General features: G+C 45.1%; 1 protein-coding gene across 1 annotated transcript; it reads right to left on the reverse strand.

Moving 5' to 3' along the window:
- Positions 1–1,569: 1,569 nt before the first annotated feature.
- On the reverse strand, positions 1,570–5,209 carry EV420DRAFT_1487621 (uncharacterized protein; the record flags this gene model as incomplete). The annotated part of the gene is made up of 18 exons (XM_060470544.1): positions 1,570–1,802; positions 1,827–1,850; positions 1,936–2,081; positions 2,113–2,223; positions 2,282–2,807; positions 2,871–3,041; positions 3,096–3,154; positions 3,217–3,257; positions 3,409–3,512; positions 3,574–3,638; positions 3,700–3,875; positions 3,924–4,088; positions 4,154–4,330; positions 4,618–4,702; positions 4,753–4,769; positions 4,882–4,884; positions 4,980–5,080; positions 5,149–5,209. 18 exons carry the CDS (start codon positions 5,207–5,209, stop codon positions 1,570–1,572), a joined length of 2,265 nt encoding a protein of 754 aa, XP_060322191.1.
- Between the last annotated feature and the right edge of the window lie 15,216 nt (positions 5,210–20,425).

A 20,425-nucleotide genomic window follows, 5' to 3' on the forward strand; every position in this document is an offset into this window, starting at 1 on the left:
CCTCTGCACATTTGGTTTCTTCCTTGGTGGCATCTTGACTTTCTTCCATTTTGACCTGTCGCTGGGACACTTGTTGTCATGGGCCATATGATCAGGCTGTCCACAATGGAAGCACAACTTGTCTTTGCACAACTTGTCGATTTCCATGGGCTCTCCCTGTCCACCGTACATCGTCCCAGTCTCATCGTGCTTGTTGCTGGAATTCCCAGAGCTGCTGGCTTTTCCTGACATAGCATTTTGGTGGCCTCGACCCGAATTGTTATTCTGGGAGGTCTTACTTTTGGGCAGCAGTCCACTGCTGAACTTGGCATGGTGGATGTGGTAGTTTAGGTCAATCTGTTCAACCTGCTCTTTCCACTCAGTGTACATCTGAGGGACCACAAATTTGCTGTGGTAGATGATGTCATGAGATGTCTTCCTGGTGGCATTTTGGGTGACTCGAAGCATGTCAGTGTCGCTGCCAAGTTTTCCGGTGTCCTTGGCTAGTTCTTTAAACTTCTGGAAGAAGTCCTCAGTGCTCTTGAAGTTCAACTGTTTCAATGCCTCCCACTCCTTGTACTTCAAGTCTTGATGGTGACCCTTCCAGAAACGGGTGCAGACTGCCGCCTTGAGTGCCTCGTACTGTGGGTATCACATGTGAGTGGGATTCACATGTTGGTCAAGGAAGTAGTCACTCTGCTGATTCCACCACTTTAGCGCCCACTTTTATAGTGAAAAACGAGGGCATAGACAACCGCAAAAAGATTTAATTGTCGCAAGACAACCGGAGAACAAAGTCCAGCCTGTACTTAGAAAAATACATGGGGATAGTAAACTACCACGTGTGAGCTGCCAAGCTGACATTAATTGACTGGATGAAAGGGAATTAATTTATTTGAATTTGATGACTGAGGACAGTCAGTTTCTTTTAGTGGGGGGGATATAGTAGTATACCTATGGTATTACTATTAACATATTACCTGGAAAGGTACATAAAATTTTGCGATTTTCTGAAACTCAGAAAGAAGAGAGCAACAGAGTACCTTTAAGAATGAAAAAGAAATAAAATCAAATTAGAGCAGAAATAAACTTACAATATATGTCATGGTGTGGCGGACATGACAGATAAAAAGACATATTTCCTAGAGCAAAAAGGACAGGCTACAAAGCCTGAGAAATACAGGATTGGCTGTCACAACAAGCTAGGAAACAAAAGGAAATAAATTTAAGAAAGGAAAAACGAGATGATAAAATAACGAACTACAGAGCAGACAAATAAAGAAACCGTGGATCAGGCACATCATGACATGCCACAATAAGATGTCATTGACCATTAAGTTCGAAGGAAGAGAGACTTAGAGAGACACACAAAAGAGGAGCAGCAAGAAGAGAAGAGAGGATATTAATTTTGGAGTTGAACTCCATAAGAAACTGCGCGGCATATACAATGTAACTACTGCTGGCTGCATCTAAAGACCCTGAGTGCTACGATAAATAAAGGAAAATGAATGTACAAGAAAACAATTGACATGGTATGACAAAAGAATACTAGAGCATTCAAGAAATTGGTATAGTACATACAAAAACCCTTTAAGCATTGTCGGCCCCACCCTCAGACCCAGAATCGGAGGCATCCTTGCCAACCTCGACAATGAAAGAACGAATAAGGTCAGAGACCTCAGCATAGGTGTCGATGATAGCAGTTCCCCCCTCACGCAAAGCAATGGAGTCGAGACCGTCAACCAATTCTTGAACGACCTTGTTGCGCTCGGCCATGTGGCTGTGAGCAAGGTTGTAGAAGGTTCCGATCTCGGCATCGAGGACTGCGACATGGTCAAGCCACTCACAGATAGCTGACAAGAAATAATGAACTATGAAAAAGAAGAGGGAAATAAATAAATAGACTTACCAGGGTCACCACTCAAGGTGAGTGGGTCGAGAAGGGTAGCAGCACACCGGAAATCCACAGCATTGAGTCATGCAGAACATTTCCCATGCCTGCCAGTCTTGCATTTGGTGCAGGCTTCTTCTCCAATTTCCCCAGTGAACTCGCAGAGTTCAGGAAAACCAGAGAAGCTGCAGTTAAAGCAGGGATGGAAAATCTGAATGAAGAAGATGAGAAAAGAGAATAACCTTGACGAGAGAGAAAATAAACTTATGTTAGGCACATGCAGGATGTGTGCCCCGAGATCAGAGTGAGCACGGAATACGGCAGGACGGCCGTTGCGCATTTCGGTTGAAGGCCTAATAAATTAAGTTTAGCAGGAAGAAAAGAAAGAGAGAAAGTAATAAAATGACTTACTTGGAAAGAGAAGCCGGAGCAGGAGGTAGAGCCGAGAGCTTGAGATGCTCAAGGGCTTGACGAGACATAGGCTCATGGAATTGAAGGTCCACTGAGGGGTGGAAGGCACAAGCATACACAACGTCATCAACGACGACAGAATTATCTCCCTCTTGCATGCCAGACCCAGATGCAGCAGGAGCAGTTTCCTCAATGGGGAACCTCCTGGCATGCACGGTGTCTTTCTCCAAACCAGGCATGGAGATTCGCCCTTGCATGGCTTCCCCTCTTGGCGCCAGTATGTGTTCTTCATCTGGGAGCTCGGACAATGTGGAGAGAGAGGAGGCTTCATGAGATGAAGCCTCAGGTGCAGTCTGGGCATGCAAGGATCCAGTAACAACAGAGGCCTTGAGATGGCCGCAAGTGGATTTAGGCACACTCGAAGTGCCCTGCCCTTTCTTGTTTTTAGAACCAGGGGGTCGTCCACATCCTCGTTTTTGCGGTTGAGATGGGGATGGTGAAGAAGGTGGTGTGAGAGGCTGGGTCACTGTAGAAAACATGAGAAATGAGAGGCCGCTCAATGGCTCTCCAGTTAAAGGATGGTACACACGAGGAGGGGGTAGTGTGTCAAGCAACCGCATTCGTGCGCGCTTCACTGGCGGAGGAGAAAGGCCATCCTCTGATTCTGACTGCTCCTTATCTAACTGATCCTCCACCTGCTCCTCCTCTATGGCATCTTCCTCCTCCAGCTCCTCATCTTCGTAGACCATGATTGAAGGAACTGGAATAGATGAAATGCGTCAGAAAAATAAAAATACAAAACAAAAAATATTACCTTGGATCACAGGCTTTTTGGCCATGACCACAGGCTTCCTCAGAGCCAAGTTACGAAAGCTGAATAAAAACAGAGTCATGAATGTGGATATAAAGCTAGAGAGCAAAGACCAAAAGCTTACATAGAGGCTTGCGCCTTCTGTGGGGTATTTAATATTGGGGACTAAAGAGAAGAGTCAGGGAGATTAGATACAGCATGAGAAAATAAGGGCTCACACTGTCTCATGTGAGCTCTTCACGAGCTCGCTTGCATGTAGTCACTGGAGGCTAGAAAGGGAGAACAAATATTCTAGCTACTATACAGGAAGGTATACGTAGGAGAAACCCATCAGGGTCAAAGACTTGGGCATCTCCACAGGTGAAGATACCATCTTCTTGATGAGGCCAGCCTTTTTGGGCGGACCAAATTTAGTGAATGCTAAAAAGAGGAAAAAGATACATGACAAGAAAATAAAATATAGCACGTGGAAAATACTTACAAGGGCCTTTAGGGGGCTCTGGCTTCGTGATCCTTTGAGGCTGAGGAACCACACCGGTGTTAGAACTGGAAAAAGGAAATATTGAGTCAGAAGGGATAGATAGGATCAAGAGAAAACTAAAAATACCTGGTCGTAGCAACGTTAACAGCTTTGTCTGGAGATGGCGTCATGCTAGGACAGACAGGAGGTGTGACAACAGCCTCGACATGGTAAGGCCAGAGGTCGTACTCGACCACAGAGTGGGTGCCGTTGGAGGAATAGTTGGGGTCCCTCGGGATGCAGAGGGTTTCGTCGAAGACCAACTACAAATTTATGAGCAGAGGAAAATGGAAGGAAGTAAAGTGGCACACCATATTCCACTGGCTGTCATGGCATGACAACTCCCAGGTGCACCATTCGTCTTGACGATGCGTGGCTGGAAGGCGGGCAATGAGGTGCACAATTTGATACCGGAGACCAATCCTGTAACGTGAGTCTTGAAGTTGGTGAGCACGGAGTGTCTCCATGTGTGCGTCCTACAGAAGATAAAAATAAAATAAAAAGTGAATAGAGAAAAAGACAGAAGAATAAAAAGGCGCACCAGGTAACGATGAGCGGTAACCAAGGCAGACTTTATCTCAGAATCAGACACGGCTTGGAGTTGACGAGGATCAAAGTACGTGGCAGTGAAGAGCTGGGTGCCGTGCAGGTTCTGACAAAGTTCCTCGAGCAGAATGGCATAGGAGATGGTGAGAACCTCTTCAGAGGCCATGGCGAGCTTTGGAAATGGCGATGATAGCGAGCAAGGGAGAAATGACAAGAGGACAACCTCTATGTACGACACAGAGGTGGAGCGAAGAAGGGTAAGGAAGAAGGGGAGAAAAACAGGCTGGAGTCAGTTTAAATATTCCCAGAAGTTCAGCGTGACATAAAAAGAGAAAAGAGAACACAAGAAGTTCCCACTGTCATGAGAAGCCAAAGATGCTACATGACTCAGGGCTTCTTTCCACATGAAAAGGAGTTGCATGTGGTAACCAGGACCCATTAGAACCTACTGGAACCCACCTGCACGGACCATGGAAGGTCCTGAAGCTTAGTGAGGGGGATATGACATGCACGCAATGCGTTCATACGTGTAATTTTGCGAATCCTGTGAATCCAAATGTGTGTCAATCCACTAAGTAATATTAGAGTGCATACCCGGCATGGAGCGACACCTGTTGAGGCAGTAGCAGCATATAATAAAATAATCCAAGTGGAGTGCATGGCTTAGACTTAGAGCAGCACACTGGTGTCATTTAAGTGTGGAGTCTCAGTGCCCTGACTCACACCCTATGCATCCCTCAGCAGCAGTCTCACTCAAATAAAATAGCACTGAAAAGATAATATATTTACGGAGCTTCACGCAATATTGATCTATGATGTACGAACCCTGCCGATCTGGCAATCACCGAGAACATGTCAGTCAGAACTGAGGACCACCCAGTCCGAGCCTCCTGAGAGGGCTTCAGCCGACACGAGAGAAAACCTGTACCCAGAATGAAATATTAAACTAAGAAAAGGTTGTGCAGCAACCAAATATAAATACCAACTCACTAGCGATGTGTGCGACAGAGGAATTAAAAACAAGGAGCCAATTAGGAGAAATATTCCGCATGATGTGGCAACTCTAGACCTTGCCAAGAAGAAAGAGCAGCATGTTATCGAGCACTAACTCGGATGACTGACTCAGGATATTAATTAGTGACCATGCGGTTCATGCGTCATGGAGAGGAAATGGCTCCAGGGGTGGAGCATATCTATTTTCGATATTTCTATTTATATAATTAGCTGTAGATAAAAGCACGGTAATTAGAAGTAGGTAGCAAGCTTTCGAACCCCTGCAGTTGTGACAGGAAGCAGAGAGCCTAGTGTGCAACCAAAGGACTTGTGTTTGTAGCTTCGAGTGAGAGAATATTATTTAATCTACAATTATTTTGAAACCCTTGAGAGGTCGTGAGGCATGCCTTGCTCACGCACAACGCTTAGCTTGATTCTGGACAATAATTGATTGTGCTCAACTCGGAGAAATATTGTATTGTGATAACTTGAATGTGCATTTGTGTTTGCGGAATGTGTTTGTGAATTCTGAGTTGTTGCAAGTAGCAGAGGTTCGAACCCTTTGGCTTGTCAATACTCTTTGAGGGTTTTTGGTCTATTCCCAAGTAGCATAGGTTCAAACCCTGTGGCTTGTGGACATGTTTCTGTGTTTCTGTGTCTCTGGATCGCGTAGGTTTGAACCCTGTGGATCTACGAAAGGTTTCCTGAAGTGTTTTCTGCCTAGAGCGCAAAGCTTTAAGTCATGTGTAGTTTGTTTGACAGGGTTGTGGCCACCTGTGTGTTGCACGCAATGTCAATTGAGGGTTGTATGTTCTTGTGGGACTGTTTGTGGGCTTGTGAAATATTGCCTTCGCCTCGAGGCTGAGTGATACATATCACTCACCTCCTGTCCTAAAAGCATTTGGACTTAGAGAATTCTTTTGAGCTAGCATGCTATTATATCTTGAAGAGCGCAAGACATCTTTTAATTCTATTGTTATTGTGTGCTTGCATCGCACATCTCCCCCAAACTACTGAGATTCTGTGTGTGTGTGAGTGTGAGAGTGGGTGTGTTTAGTGTATCTATGCTATCGCATTTCGAGCTTGGCACTGAAGAGGCTCTGTGCATGCCAAGCTAGAAATGCACTAGCATATATAACACTAACACAACTCACTCACACTCACTCACACTCACACACACACAAACCCTCAGTAGTTCGGGGGTGATTTGCGATACAAGCACACAATAGCAGTAGTATTGAAAGAATCCTTGCACGTTACAATATAATATAGTGCGCTTAGCAATATAATAATCTTCTAAGTCCAAATGCTTTTGGAACAGGAGGTGAGTGACAGAATCGCTCGGCCTCAAGGCAAAAGTATTATTTCACAAGCCCCCAAATCTTCTACAAGAATGTATAACCCTCAAAATACATCATGTGCAACACACAAGTGTCCACAACGTTTCACAATACACTTAACATGACTTAAAGCCTTGTGCTCCAAGCAGAAAACACTTCAAAACCCGTTCGTAGATCCACAGGGTTCTAACCTATGCGATCCAGAGATACACAAACACAGAAAACACGTCCACAAGCCACAGGGTTTGAACCTATGCCACTTGGGAATAAACCAAAAACCTCAGAGATTACTGACAAGCCAAAGGGTTCGAACCTCTGCCACTTGCAATAACTCGGAATTCACAAACAAGTTCCAAAAACACAAATGCACATTCAAGTTATCACAATACAATATTCTCTAGGTAGAGCACAATCAATTACTGCACTTTACTTGAACAAATCAAGTGCGCTCGAGCAAGGCATGCCTCGCAAGCTCTCAAGGTGTTCAAAATAATTCTCAGTTCAATAATATTCTCTCGCTCGAAGCTTCAAATAAAATCCTTTCGTCGTACACTAAGTGCGCTGCTTTGTAGTACAACTGCAGGGGTCTGAAAACTTGCTAACTATCTGTAACTACTGCTCTTATATTTACCATTAACTATATGAAATGTAAATACTGAAAATAGACAATGCTCCACCTCAGACTCCCTTCTCTTGCGTGCCATGTCAGCCGTAGTGATAGTAATCATTATTTTACTCAGCACTCTGTGTCGGCGCACATGCTACCACTGTTTTCTCCACTTGACAAGGCCTAGCCTCGTTGTGCCATGCAGTGTGTGTCTTCTTATTGGCTCCATGGATTTAATTACAGTGCCATGCAACTTATCTAGTGAGTGAGTTTTATTTTATTGGTTGCCGTGCAACCATTTCTAGTTTAATATTTCATATGGGCAGCGGGTTTTATTTCTCTCCGGCCAAGAACTCCTTAGAGTATTTGGACTTGTTGATTCTTCATTCAGGATGATGTTTCTCGGTGATTGCCAGATCGGCAGGGTTCACACATCATAGATCAATGCAGCGCAAAGCACCTTCAATATATTATCTTCAGTGAATTTAATTGATTGATACATTGCAGAGGAGGGCACAGTGTGTGTGTATAAACACTGAGACTGCACACTTAAATGACACCAGTGTGCCGCTCTAAGTCTAAGCCATGCGCTCTACTCATATTATTTTTATTATAGTGCTTTCTGCCTCAGTGTGTAGCGCTCTATGCCTTACATGCACTCTAATATTATTCACAGGGCACACACACATTTGCATTCCTAGAATTCGCAAAATTACATGTGTGAACGCATTGCACATGTGTCAGCACACACAGAGCCTCTTCAATGGTTACCCAACTATTCATATAGCTGTATCACTAGTGGAGCACTGCTGGGCAAAGGGTACAGAAAAGACCAATAGTGGAGGCCCTAGGCCCACTATCTGACAGAAATAACAGGCTAGGCCGACTATTGCGTGATTGCTCACCATTATTCATAACTAGCCAAGACATCCTTACCAATATTATCCCTAAGGAATCTATTTATATTTATTCTGTACCTGTCTCTGTAGTATATAAGTAGTAGAAGGGGCGGCCTCACAAGCCAGGCAAGCCATCCCTGTGATTGTGACCTACTAGTCAGTATTCTAGTGCCCCAATTAAAGGCTTTTGTGCTTAACCTTGACGAAGTGTCTACTAGTCGCTTAGTCAACTATAGTATTGAATGGATTGAAGTGTCTTAAAGTTGCTATTCCATCTTGGAGTGACTCAGAGCATTTCGAAGTTAGTTAAAGTATTTTCTCAGAGTTAAAGTATTTGTTCTTAGGCCAAGAGTGCCACTAGTCGAGCCTAGGGTGCCGCTAGTCAAGTGTAGACCTCTTGTGAGACCCAGTATTTGGCCCAGAGTGCCACTAGTTTCGAAGTATCAGAGTTAGACTGAGCGCAGTTGCTCAACCCAAGTCACTATTCATCCAATCATGTCTTAAAACCCCGCTAGCGCAAGTATTACATCTTGTGTAGCTCACTAGTACCAAATATAGGTCTTTAAACAACCTTTCCCTGATTTGTTGAAGTCTGCAGAGTGCTTCTATCATACTCGAAACACCTGAACTCAATAATATTGGTGATTAGTGTAGAGTAGTAGAGGGTTTTGGTGTTGTGGTGTTCATATCCATTCACCAGCCTTTTGTCACTCACCATTACCGAGCACATCAGCATGTAGCTGTCAAATGCATGGGCATCAATAGATGTGCTGGGCCATCCTTCTTGTTTGAAGAGGGCCATGGTGGGGGTGACCAGGCTGGGGTACCTGGTCCTGTTGCCTGTGCTGGACCTGTTGTAATAGTGGGAGAGATCCAGTCCATTGCTGGCCTCGAGTCTTTTGAGCTCGCCCATAATTCTTCAAGGGAACTCGGAGCTGCTGCTGGAGGCTGGGGACAGGGAGCATGGATGATAGGACTCGGTGTCCTCTTCTCCACTGGCAGGGTTGCTGTGAACTCATACTTGTCCTTCTTCAGGAGTCAAAGGACCAGGGAGCGGGGGAAAAGGTACTGCCCATCAGTGATGTCCATTTCTCTGTCTGCTCTTCTACTGGTTCCATCTCCTTCACTTTCCCCTTCCCTGTCACTCTGTCCTTCATTTCGCTGTAGCAAACTCTTCTTCTTCTCCTTGCTGTTCATCGAGTGGATACTCGCTCTCGAACAGTGTCTCTGGTCTCAGGGCAGTATGGTATATGGGCCTGGCAATGTCACTAGACAATCACGGGTCCTTGATTTTGGGGTTGGATGGGTCTTCCATTGTGTAGGGTCGGATAGGGAGGTGGTGGTGGTGTGTACATGGGTAGGTAGTGTGTGGGTAGCTGGGTTTGGTGGTTGCTGAATGGGCAGATGGGCTCTTCTTCAGAGATAGCATTCTTCTAGGTAGCTGATTGTGATTCCTGTGAGAAAGATTATTATGGCTGCTCCGAGGAGTATGCCAGTAATGACGATTGCGATGATTGTTGAGGGTAGGGTAGTCATATGCATTGGTCCCCATGGTAGGTGAGGAACGTGTGAAGCAAGCTTTGACTAAATGTTAGCCACCAACTTGCCAAACAATGTCAAACAAAGGACCACCACTCACACTTTGGTGGATCGGACACAATGTAGGCAATGCTGGGTTATTGAGCAGGTAACTACTTAGATAGTCATGAGACTTGGAGTTCTAGCAAGTTGGGTAGATTAAACCTTAGCCGAAGCTGGGGTTTAGGCCAGCGAAGGCTCTACTTAAATACAGTTTGGTTCATGCTAATAATAGTACACTATGTGTGTTATGCATGTGTGAAACAAGTAAAGTCGTGTGGCGACTGAGTGTCGCAGTATGGCAAGACAAGCATCCAGTTATGGCATGTAGACTGTCTGTAAGCGCTGAAGATAAGATAGATGCTTGGATAAGATAAGAAAAATGGAAAAATTGTAACAGTCAGGAGTGTCTTCAGCAAGGGCAGGTCAATGGATGCTGGATTCAGCAAAGGAGAGGATGGTGGCTCAGCTCGAACCTTCTCTGGGGAGGGTGACGAGGACGACGCCAGACATGCAGAGTTTCACAATGACCAGGGTGTGAAGTGAATGAACTGAAGGAGCAGTTAGTCAAGAATGCATGTATAAGTTCAGAACATACATCGTAACATTCCTCCATGCAAAGATCGGTACTCCACGGAATTTGCAGAGACACATCATCTTGAGACCACTGTGTTCTTGGTCTTCAGATTATATCAGTCACAGAAGGTTACACGTTACAACTTCAAAGGACCTACTCCTCTCCAGAGCTCGCTTAACTGGCGGGGCTCTAGCTAAGCACATTCCTTCCTTAACGTGCTTTGCCATGACTTATATGCGTGTTTGATCCTCCAAATATTTCCATGTTTTCCATGATAAACATGCACTAGCAAGCACGATGTGTCATGCTGGAACACGTAAGGTGCTGCTCAGAGCTGCAAGTGCTACATTACAAGAAGAACATTAGACCTTGAGACCAATGATCAGAATGCAGAGACGTACACCCAACAATACTCCTGTGCAGTACCTGCTGAGGTCAATTGCAACACTTCAGTCGATACTGGCTTCAATCGTAAAGGATATTTGCAGCCAGCAGTGGGAGTTGTGTACCGATGCATCCTAGTAGCGTGGTTGGTAATGACCAGGATCTATGCGGGCAGGGTTTGAAGGTGGATGTGGGTCGCAGAGTTATGCTAGTTCTCCCCCCGGACGTGTCATTGGTCTATCCTCCATCACCCTCATCAGAACAACTGGTAAGGATGCGGTAGTGAGAGGGAGGAGGGCGGGAGAGTGTGGTAGGAGAATCTATATGCACGGGAAAATGTTAGCTAATGAGAAACAATGTAAAAATAGATTGCGCACTCATGAACCAGAACCAAGGGAATGCGTGTGCACGTCACAGGTCCCAGCCTATTTTGAAGGCATTGTATAACATGGCTAAAGTCACGAAGAATTGCAGGAATTGCAGAAGAGTGTAGAGATTGATTATTGAATAGTGAGGAATGTGTGGACATGATGGGGAACGAAAAAAGTGATCAATAGCCTCCGAGAACGGGCTTTGCCAAACACCAAGGATTTTGCCAAACACCCTGGGCTGTTTCCGCTGTTCTTCTCCTCCTTCCGACTTTGACAAGGCATAAGTTCAAATGACATAGGAAAAGGAACATGCACATCCACTCACAGCATAAGGGTAGGTCAAAATTATTCCCTTCCCTTTTAGATTCTGGGTGAGCTTCTGACAATAACCAATTTACTTCCGAGACATGACTGTGCTAGTCTTTTTCAAAGTGGCAAAGGTGTCATCTCCACTATGGAGATGTATACATCAGTGGGGCTCGAGTTCAGTGTTCCTATTTCAGGGCAGGTCTTTCTTTCTACAGCCTGTTCAGATGGTAATGAACCAATACCAGCAAGGATAAAAAGAATGAGACAGGCCCATATTTCCGCTGTTCTGAGTCCTATGAATATAGGATATCTCGGTCATTATGCAGTTGGGAAAGACCTGTGGGAAATTCTATTGGTGGAATCAATTGATGGCGGTGTTTGCCAACTATCTCGCTCTGTTCCTTGGGCTTTGGCCATGGGAGTTTTCTATTCGTGCACCCTTTTTCTCCTGGCTTCATCCTCTTTCTCCTGACAGCTCCGTTTCATCGCTGCTTCTTTGTGTCACTGGCGGCTTCTGTTGTTTTTTTGTTTGTTTCCCCTGTTTGTTGCCTTTCTTAATGTCAATTTCTCTTTGTGTCGTTCTATAAGCACATGCCATATATAACTGCACGAATCTCACTGTTCCTTCATCATCATCCACCTCGTTCATCCTATTGGTCTTTTTAGCGCCTGCCCACGTATTCATCCTCGTCTTCATCTTCCTCCAAACCTATCTTCCTCTTCGTCCAAGTGAGCTGGAGCCTGTCATGAATCACCCCTATTTTTTGCTTATCTTATCTTATCTTATCAACTCATCATTCGACTCTCATCATCATTCCTCATACTGGACCCGCATCATTCATGACCTGATCAATCGCATGCATGATCCACTGTCACATGTATGATCCGTTTGATGGCCCATAGATCTGATCACATGACTATGGGCCCGACCCTCCTCCAGCTAGTCACGCTTCTTTAGGTTGACTCTGATCACATCCTAGGACAGATAGGATGCCATGTATACCTCTCAGAAGATAGCACCATACAAACGCTAGTCTTCTTACTTGCGGGGGAACTTCTAGCATACCAAACATGCCAGCCTAGAAGACAGCGATGCTTTGGGATGAGTACCAATTAGTATATACCGCAATGTATTTAAGCCTAGCCTTGCTGTGGACTTACACCCCAGCTTCGGCTAAAGTTATACACTCCTAACTTTTCATGCAGAAACTCCCTGCTTCCAAAACTAAGGACTATCGTTTCTGACCTAGTGATTGCAATGCCCTCTTCACAACTGAATCACCAAATGCGAGTGACAGTTTAGAGGCAAACATTGTACAATCCAAGTTAGTGTGTTACAGAGCCAGCATACTCTCCGCATTTCTCCTGTCCGAATTGGCTTTCTGTGGATAAGTCTGATCAGTACGTTGTCCTTGATACCTTCATCTGTATCACTCACTGACAAGTGATCGCAGTTCACTAGGGCCAATGCCCTCAGAATCATCTTCATCCTTGCCCTGCCTCATTACTCCTCATGAATACCATTGAGCACTGGGCTTCGACGACATCGCCTACCCGGAATGTCTGTGGCTTTACCATCATGTATCTGTAATGCAAAGGTGTCATCGATTTAACATTCTTGATTGCTCTGCGGTGCTGACCTCTTCTTCCCTCCCTCCTCTGAAGTAGCACACAATGTTTTCTTCGGTGTGGATCGACTTCCGCTGCACTATCTTGGCGAGTACACCCACTGAGTCGACGTTGGCTGCAATAGGTTTCCTTCCTCTTTGTTCAAACTGTTTTTGGGTCTGAAATAGCCGTTCATCGTCTCTGTATCCGGTTTCCAGTTCTCTAATTCCCCTTCCCTGAACTCTCTTTCCCCCATAACTTGTATCTCCTTGATTGTGGACACGGCATCGTCTTTTCCTTTGCTCAATACCTCGTCTTTTCCTTCAGCATCCTGTGTAAATTGTGAGTACGTTCCCTACCCCCTCCCTCTTATCATGAAATTGTCCACTTACCTTGTCTCCTTCATTACAGGTGGTATATTCATTGCGAATATGGCACCCATGATTGTGAAGACCATCTCCTTGATAGTCCCATCCTTCGCGTTTTGATGCAAGATCCTCCACACCCCTGCATCCTCGTCTCGTTTGATAGATGCAGCATTGATGATATTGTGTTCCTGTTTACCATGTCAGTATGCACTCTCTGCTCTTCTGGATCCCGTATGTCTATCACCTTCATCACCATTTTGTCCTTCGCAAGGAGTCTGACGCGATGTACTTTTGTATAAATCTGTTGTAGTTATTAGTCCATGAATTCAATTAAGTATCATTGTTAACTTTTTCTTTTATTTTTTGGAGACAAAAAACATAGGACTCGGACCTGCCATGTGGATGCGTTGGCCCTCACCAACTAGTATTAAAGAGGCATATTATCATCTGCATAATGTTACGGTGTTCCGGTTCCAATAAGGTTTGGATCGTCATGTGTCAGTTCAAGTCAAGGAAGCATTCTTATTTATATTCAATCCGAGTCTGTGGTCACAAGAAAGATGGGCAGGATTAAAGGAAGGTACGAAGGAAAATTAACAGATGTCCACAGCAACAAGGTATCAAATTGTGGTAGTCCGAATCTTTGGCAGGAGTTACCCTCAATCAATGCTTTGCAAAAATGGCTGACCATGGTCAAGCTGATTGCACGTCGCCGCAGTGATAGTCGCTTTAATAATGAATCAGTCAGGACCGACGACATAAACAGTCACAACTTACTTCCAAGTACCCCTAAGCAGAACTTCGCAGTCCTTGGGACATGGCTGATCTCAATTTCGGCAAACTAGGTGAGCTTCAGAAGGAGGACTTGAATGGGAGGAAATAATAAACTCACATCAACATTATCTCGTAAAACATGTCCAACAGCTTGCGGGCCTTTGTCCTGTATGTGCAAGCCCAGGGGTTCTTATCTAGTCTCATAATAAAAAAACGGAGATGTACATTGATAAAATTCCCCCATTGTGCACCAGATCCTAGGCAGAAATAAAGTGGTGGACACCGTCAATCTGAATTCAAGATACATAAAGCAGAGAAACTCACCCCCATTATCGCTACCGGGAATACACCTTGTAGCGACATTAGCACCCCCAGCATTAGAGTTCGCCCAAGGCCATTCATTGCACTGGTACCCACTGGCATGGCCCACCTGATAAATGTATCAGTTTTCCATGTACGATACCAAGACAGGGAAATCATGTACAAGTGTGCTGCACCGGTTTCGCTTAACGTTACCACAACTGTTGCTATGATGATGGTCAGTTGCTTGTGGGCGGTTAGGAGCTACAGAGCGAGGCCCGTTGTGACCTGTCTTGGGGAAGTGTTAGAGGTCAAGTTAAGGGAAGGAGAAGGGCAGATGTACAGAACCAAGAAAAACCTGTTGATGAAGTTAATATCGAGTCTACGCATGGAAAATAAAGAAATAGACTGGCATATGTTCTCGCATGATTCAGGGTAGGTTCTGTAGTCGAGCGTAAAGGTGGGTGCAGCGTGTTCCACTATCTTTGTTGTGGTAGCGTTCCATGTTGCAGTAGCATTGGACAGCTCTGTGGGTAAGCCATGGATGCCTAAGATGAAAAGGCACGTAAAGATGAAGAGGCTCTTGAGCATGAGAGGCGACTGGGGGATCCATGCAAGTTTTCAGTGGGTTATATAGTTTTCAATAATGCCTCAGGTGATGCGATGGGTTCGAAACATCCCTGGGGTCTGTTGAGAGTGGTAGGGTTCCCGTCTTCTCAGAAGCAAAAGTCAGTTAGTCATGCTCGTCCTTACGCTATTTTGTGACTGAATTCCTCTAGCGATGTGCGGACCGGTGTACTGGGAGGGACCATTCCAATTGTATTATTGGAAGTCAGTTATTAGCTGCGTGGTAGTCTTGTGGTCGTCTAAGATGTCAGCTCATTGGAAGAAGTCTCCGAATAGAAGCATCTAATATCACATTATCCTGTGGATTTTATCAGCTTTGGTCATGAACATACTACTTCAGTTTGGGAAACGCCACAACGTCGAGTTCTCAGTTTGACAAAGAAACAAAATCTGACGGAAGCAGTGAGGGAAATAATCGAGTCTAGACTTTCAAACAGAATGTTTGAATCGACTTGAAGGATGAATGGATCACATCAGGAATATGAGATCTCTTATAGGTCCATAGCGGAGCAGTGATCTCCGAGGTGGGATATGAGCTGCGGAAACGAAAGAAATCAAGAAAGGGAGCATGGACATAATTATGCTTCACCTTCTGCTACATTGAAGATAACCAAAAACGTAGCCTATTACCTGGTTTGCCATCTTTATTTTGCGCGCTAAGACCGAGAGAAGTATGTCCGTAATGTGAGGCATGATAATTTTGAAAAAAAAGGTGATAGCTAAGTCATCCGTTTGGCCCCACGGCATGTTTGATGCCAGTTTTTTTTTACATCTATCAAGAAGGGGGAAGTAATTCTGTATATGTTTCGAGAGTTCTGAGTCTTGCATCCATGGTTCCATAATATTTATGTTTTCTCCTTTCTTTATTTTTTTTCATGTTATCACATTTACCTCGAACCCTAGGGTCTTCAGGTCCACCTCCTCCCTGAAGGTGGCTACCTTCCATGTCTTGTCTTTCCTATCCTCGAAAACAATTCTAATTGGTGACGGTTATACAGTGGCTTTCTTTTCTTGCTTCGTGACCTGTACCGTAATAATAAGCGCCTGTATGACATGCTTCAACGGTTCAGAGATATTACTAGTGTGGCGGATGGCTAGCCCTAGAATTTTGTTGAACCCTCAGTATTACAGAACACGTAAAAATCTTATCACGGGTTCATTATAATAAGTATGAGATCTCTGTCGAATGAAGACAGGCCACTTGAAGGTGTGGAAATGCTTGTACCGTGATAATTGAATCAAGTACTCACTAACACAGTAATCAGTTGGCTGGTGATGTTTCTCACCCTCTCTGAAAGATATGTGGTCTCAGTTTCCATTCAGCTTGAGTGAACGTATCTGTGGTAGTAGACTAAAACAAAACATGCAGGAGCAAACGAGGCAGCACGATGTATCACTTTGACGGCTGATCACAGACGCCGCTAGTGGTGGATCAAAGAAGTGATTGAAGAGAACTTCTTGGTAGACAGCTTCGATGTATATAAGAAAGAGTACGTTATTGTATGAATGCTTAAAGTACGACTAGGGAGCAGAGTGGATATTGAAGATGCGATTGAAGTTTGGTACTACGTGTCTGGGATACGCATTTTGTATTTATCATTTAACTCCACAGGCCAGGTTCCTATTGTGCATGAAGCTCTTCTGCCGGCATCGACGGCCCCAATCTCAGTCATATCCACCCTGATCCGTTATACCTTACCCGTACACAGTGTTGCGTGCACCTGGAGTTAAATTTACATCAGCTATCTTGCAAAAAGTCGATGCTCGTAGAAAAGGCGATCAGAATTCTCCCTGCCGCTGTACTGGTTCGGAGGAAATGGAGCATCATCGCTGGTGTATGATTTCATTACAGGTAATCACAAACCATGAAAAGGCCGAGGATTCATCGTAATGACCATTCGTTTCGGTACACATTTGCTGAAGAACAGAATTCTGCGTAAAGTTGCCTTATAGACCAGCGCGAGGAACCAACTTCTCAATCAGGACCGCTTTTAGATGTCTTCAAATCAGCACCACATATATGTTATCGACGTGCACTGTTCAGGACTAGGTAATGCCAGTTAATTCCCCCCTGGGTAAATCACCTACGCCATTGGACAGACAGAAAATACTTTCAGAGGAGCCAAAAGCTTCACATCTTCCATGAATGCATATGTACATTCCCATCGAGACGACAGAGAACAATACTGTTAACAGACATGAGAGACGGTAAGGAGGTTTATTGCCAAAAAAAGAACAGAACGATTGAAATACATACGTAGAGTCTGGAGGGAGAGCCTTGGATATTTGCGAGGAGGCGATTCGGGCGGAACGGACCCCTCTTTGGCTGGGAATGCAAGTCCCTTATCTGGATACTATGATTTTCATGGAATAAGACAGGTGTTTATCGACTGAGGATGATGGCTCGGCTCGAGTCTTCCCCAGCGCCGGTGACGACGACGACGCCAGACTTGCGGAGTTTCACAATGACTGGGGTGTGAAGTTGATGAACTGAAGGAACAGTTGGCCAAGGATGCATAGACAACATACCTCGTAACATTCCTCCGGGCAAAGATTGGTAGTACACCGAATTCGCAGGAACACATGGTCTTGAGATCACCGTGAAACCTTACTCCTCTCCAAGCAAACCACATTCCTTCCCCGACGAGCTTCTCCGTCACTTATACGCATGTTCAACGCTCCTAGCGCTTCCATCCTGGTCTTCTGCGATGAACACGCGTTAGCAAGCAAGATATGTCGTTCTGGAGCATATACGGTATCCCTGAGAGTCGGGTTAGTCCTCGACACCGATACTCAGAATGCGGAGACGTACATCTGAAGGGCCATGCGATCTGATATAATCTCTACTATTGCCATGCTTTGACCAAAGATCCGGCTTCCTCCGATGTTGACGCTAGTTGCAAAAGTTCGATCAATGTTGACTCTACTGGTAGAAGCCTTTTTCCAGGAAGACCACGGAAGTGGGAGTTGTGTACAGACACTTCATAGTCGTGTAGTCAGCCCTTAGGGAGCTGGTAACCATGAGTACGTATGTGGGCAGAGCCTGAGAGTGGAAGTTGTCGCATACTTATTGGGGAGTCTCCCTCCAGATGCGTCTATGTCTGTCCTCCGTCTCGCTCACCGGAACAATTGGTGAGGCTGGGACAATGAGAGGGAGGAGGGTAGGCTTTTGTGGGAGGAGACTCTACGCGTGTGAGAAGAAATTAGCCAACGAGAAACGATGTAAAATTTACCCCAAAGGAATACGTGCATACGTCACAGGTCCCAGCCCATTTTGAAGTCATCCCATGTCGCTCACCGGAACGTTAACGCATAATATCGTGAGGTTGATGTAGTCCTTTGAAGGAAGGAGAAGGAGAGAACCTATGCGCTCGAGAAGAAATTAGCTAACCGGAAGAAAAGTAAAAATGGACCGCGTATGAGAATACCCCAAGGGAACGCAAAAGTATGTACATCACGACTCTCCACCATATTGAAGTCATCATCAAACAGGAATGCACGAGTCGGAAGTCAAGAGGAGAAAAAGAACGCTGGAAGAGTACGAACGTGAAGCGGAAGAGAGCCGAGAACGCTGCATGCTGAGCAAATCCGGTTCTACGGAACATCGGTCCGGAGCCCCTTGGCTTCTCCTTTGACTGTGATCAGGCAGATTAGCAAAGGAACGCGCACGTCCACTCACGCAAAGGTAGGCCAAAACATTGCTTTCTGATGTAGCATTCCAAAGTGTTTTATCTTCTAGCTTCTAGCTTCGTACTAGTAAATCTCTTCTAAGGCTTATTGAACGTCTGTGCTGGGGTTTGTTTTTCATGCAAGCGGTACCCGAATTCTTCGACTGTCTCTACAGACTCAGGGTGCTCGCTATAGGATTTACAGATTTTGAATTGAGACAAAATCTAGACTATTGCAGTGTTCAGTGTTCAGTGTTCGGCTAATATTCCATTGGTGAAGTTGTTGAACAATCTAGCCGTAAAAACCTGATATAATCGTGGAAACCATGTATACTAGCCATTATGGTAAGTAATGTCGATATATTCACGCTGTCCCACTAACTAGTCTCATCTTATCCTCAGTTCGTGATGATAGCCGATTAAGCAGAGTCGGACCCGACGACGATGATGCTGAAGTCGCACCCAAATGAGCATGCAAGGAGTCCAAGGCCATACGAACGGGTTTCTTCGACCTCGCGCATGCGGTTTCGGGGACATTAGAGGGTGCTGGTGAAAGAAGAGGTGTATCTTCCCTGGACTTGCCCTGCACATCGGATCGAAGTCCAACATTACTCGGGGTAGCACGAAACGGTTCGTCGATAGCTCTTGATTTCCCTTTCACATCTGGAGTTCTGTGCAGTTCAACAATATCAGTAATCAAGGCAGGCACGTCTGTTTCCTCGGGTATCGTCACTTATGCTGCTGGAGGATCTACAGAGTGAGATGACGCTCTGCTTGCAATGGGGTAATGACGGCCTGATGGTGACCAGGATATTGAATGGAGAGGAGATATGTCATCTTCGCGACATCTGGAATCTTGAGGTGATGTTGGTGCGTCATCGTGGTTGCAGGGAGTAGGCGACCTGGTTCTCGATCTCTGGCAATGGTGCTCATCTATATATGGTACAGAAACATATCTTCAGAGAACTAGGCTATTTCTGTGGATATGGAAACGACAAGGTATCGACTATTATTTCCACCTTTCCGATTATTTAAATAAATAACTCTCTTCTCCAGGATGACAATCGTGTGAAGTTCATGCTACTTCAACCGTCTTTTGTGGACCAATGATCATCACGTCGTTATCATCCACACTCGTTTCACTGCACTCCGTTTGCCATCTCGCTAGGCGATGTAAATGCTGTGAATATATATTATCGCTCGGCGGACCCGTACTGGTGTTCCCGGACACAACACGAAGGAGTATCAACGCCGGCGTGACTCCCTGCGCAAAAGCACTGTGAATTTTACTTATGAACAAGACGTTTTCAAACTCACAATAACCGACTGAAGTACTGCTGCTGGATACCTGCCATAAGGATTATTCGTCGCTTCGAACACGATGAAGACGGCCAGGACGACAACATACAATCCGGAGGATTCTATGACCATCTCTATGACGTGGTGATATGGGTTTGGGGTGAAGTGCGGGGAATTCCTAGTCTTGCTGACCTTAGTCAGCCGGTACACGATGAGGGCGGTACACATCGCTGTTGTGGGCAGTGACATAACGTAATATGCCATTACCCAGTCTTCCTTTGAAAGATTTTTCTGCGAACTGTTCGAAGGTGCCAGCTTCTGAAGGACACCTAAAATCCCAAAGGCTTGGATTAGTCAGTGACTGGATATCATACAGGCTAGAGTCTAGGGACTTACTCATTCCGCATAATGTGCATATGCAAGGAAGGACAATGATTCTCCAGTTCCTTTCCCAGATAATCCAGCACCTCCAAATCTAATATGAATTTCGATTCAACACCTGCTTCTCCAGAAGTGCTGGCCGGGAACTCACAATAACACAATCCGCAACCAATATATTGATGCC

The sequence above is a fragment of the Desarmillaria tabescens genome (assembly GCF_030435595.1).
Source record: "Desarmillaria tabescens strain CCBAS 213 chromosome Unknown EV420scaffold_131, whole genome shotgun sequence".
In the NCBI taxonomy this organism is placed as follows: Eukaryota; Fungi; Basidiomycota; class Agaricomycetes; order Agaricales; family Physalacriaceae; genus Desarmillaria; species Desarmillaria tabescens.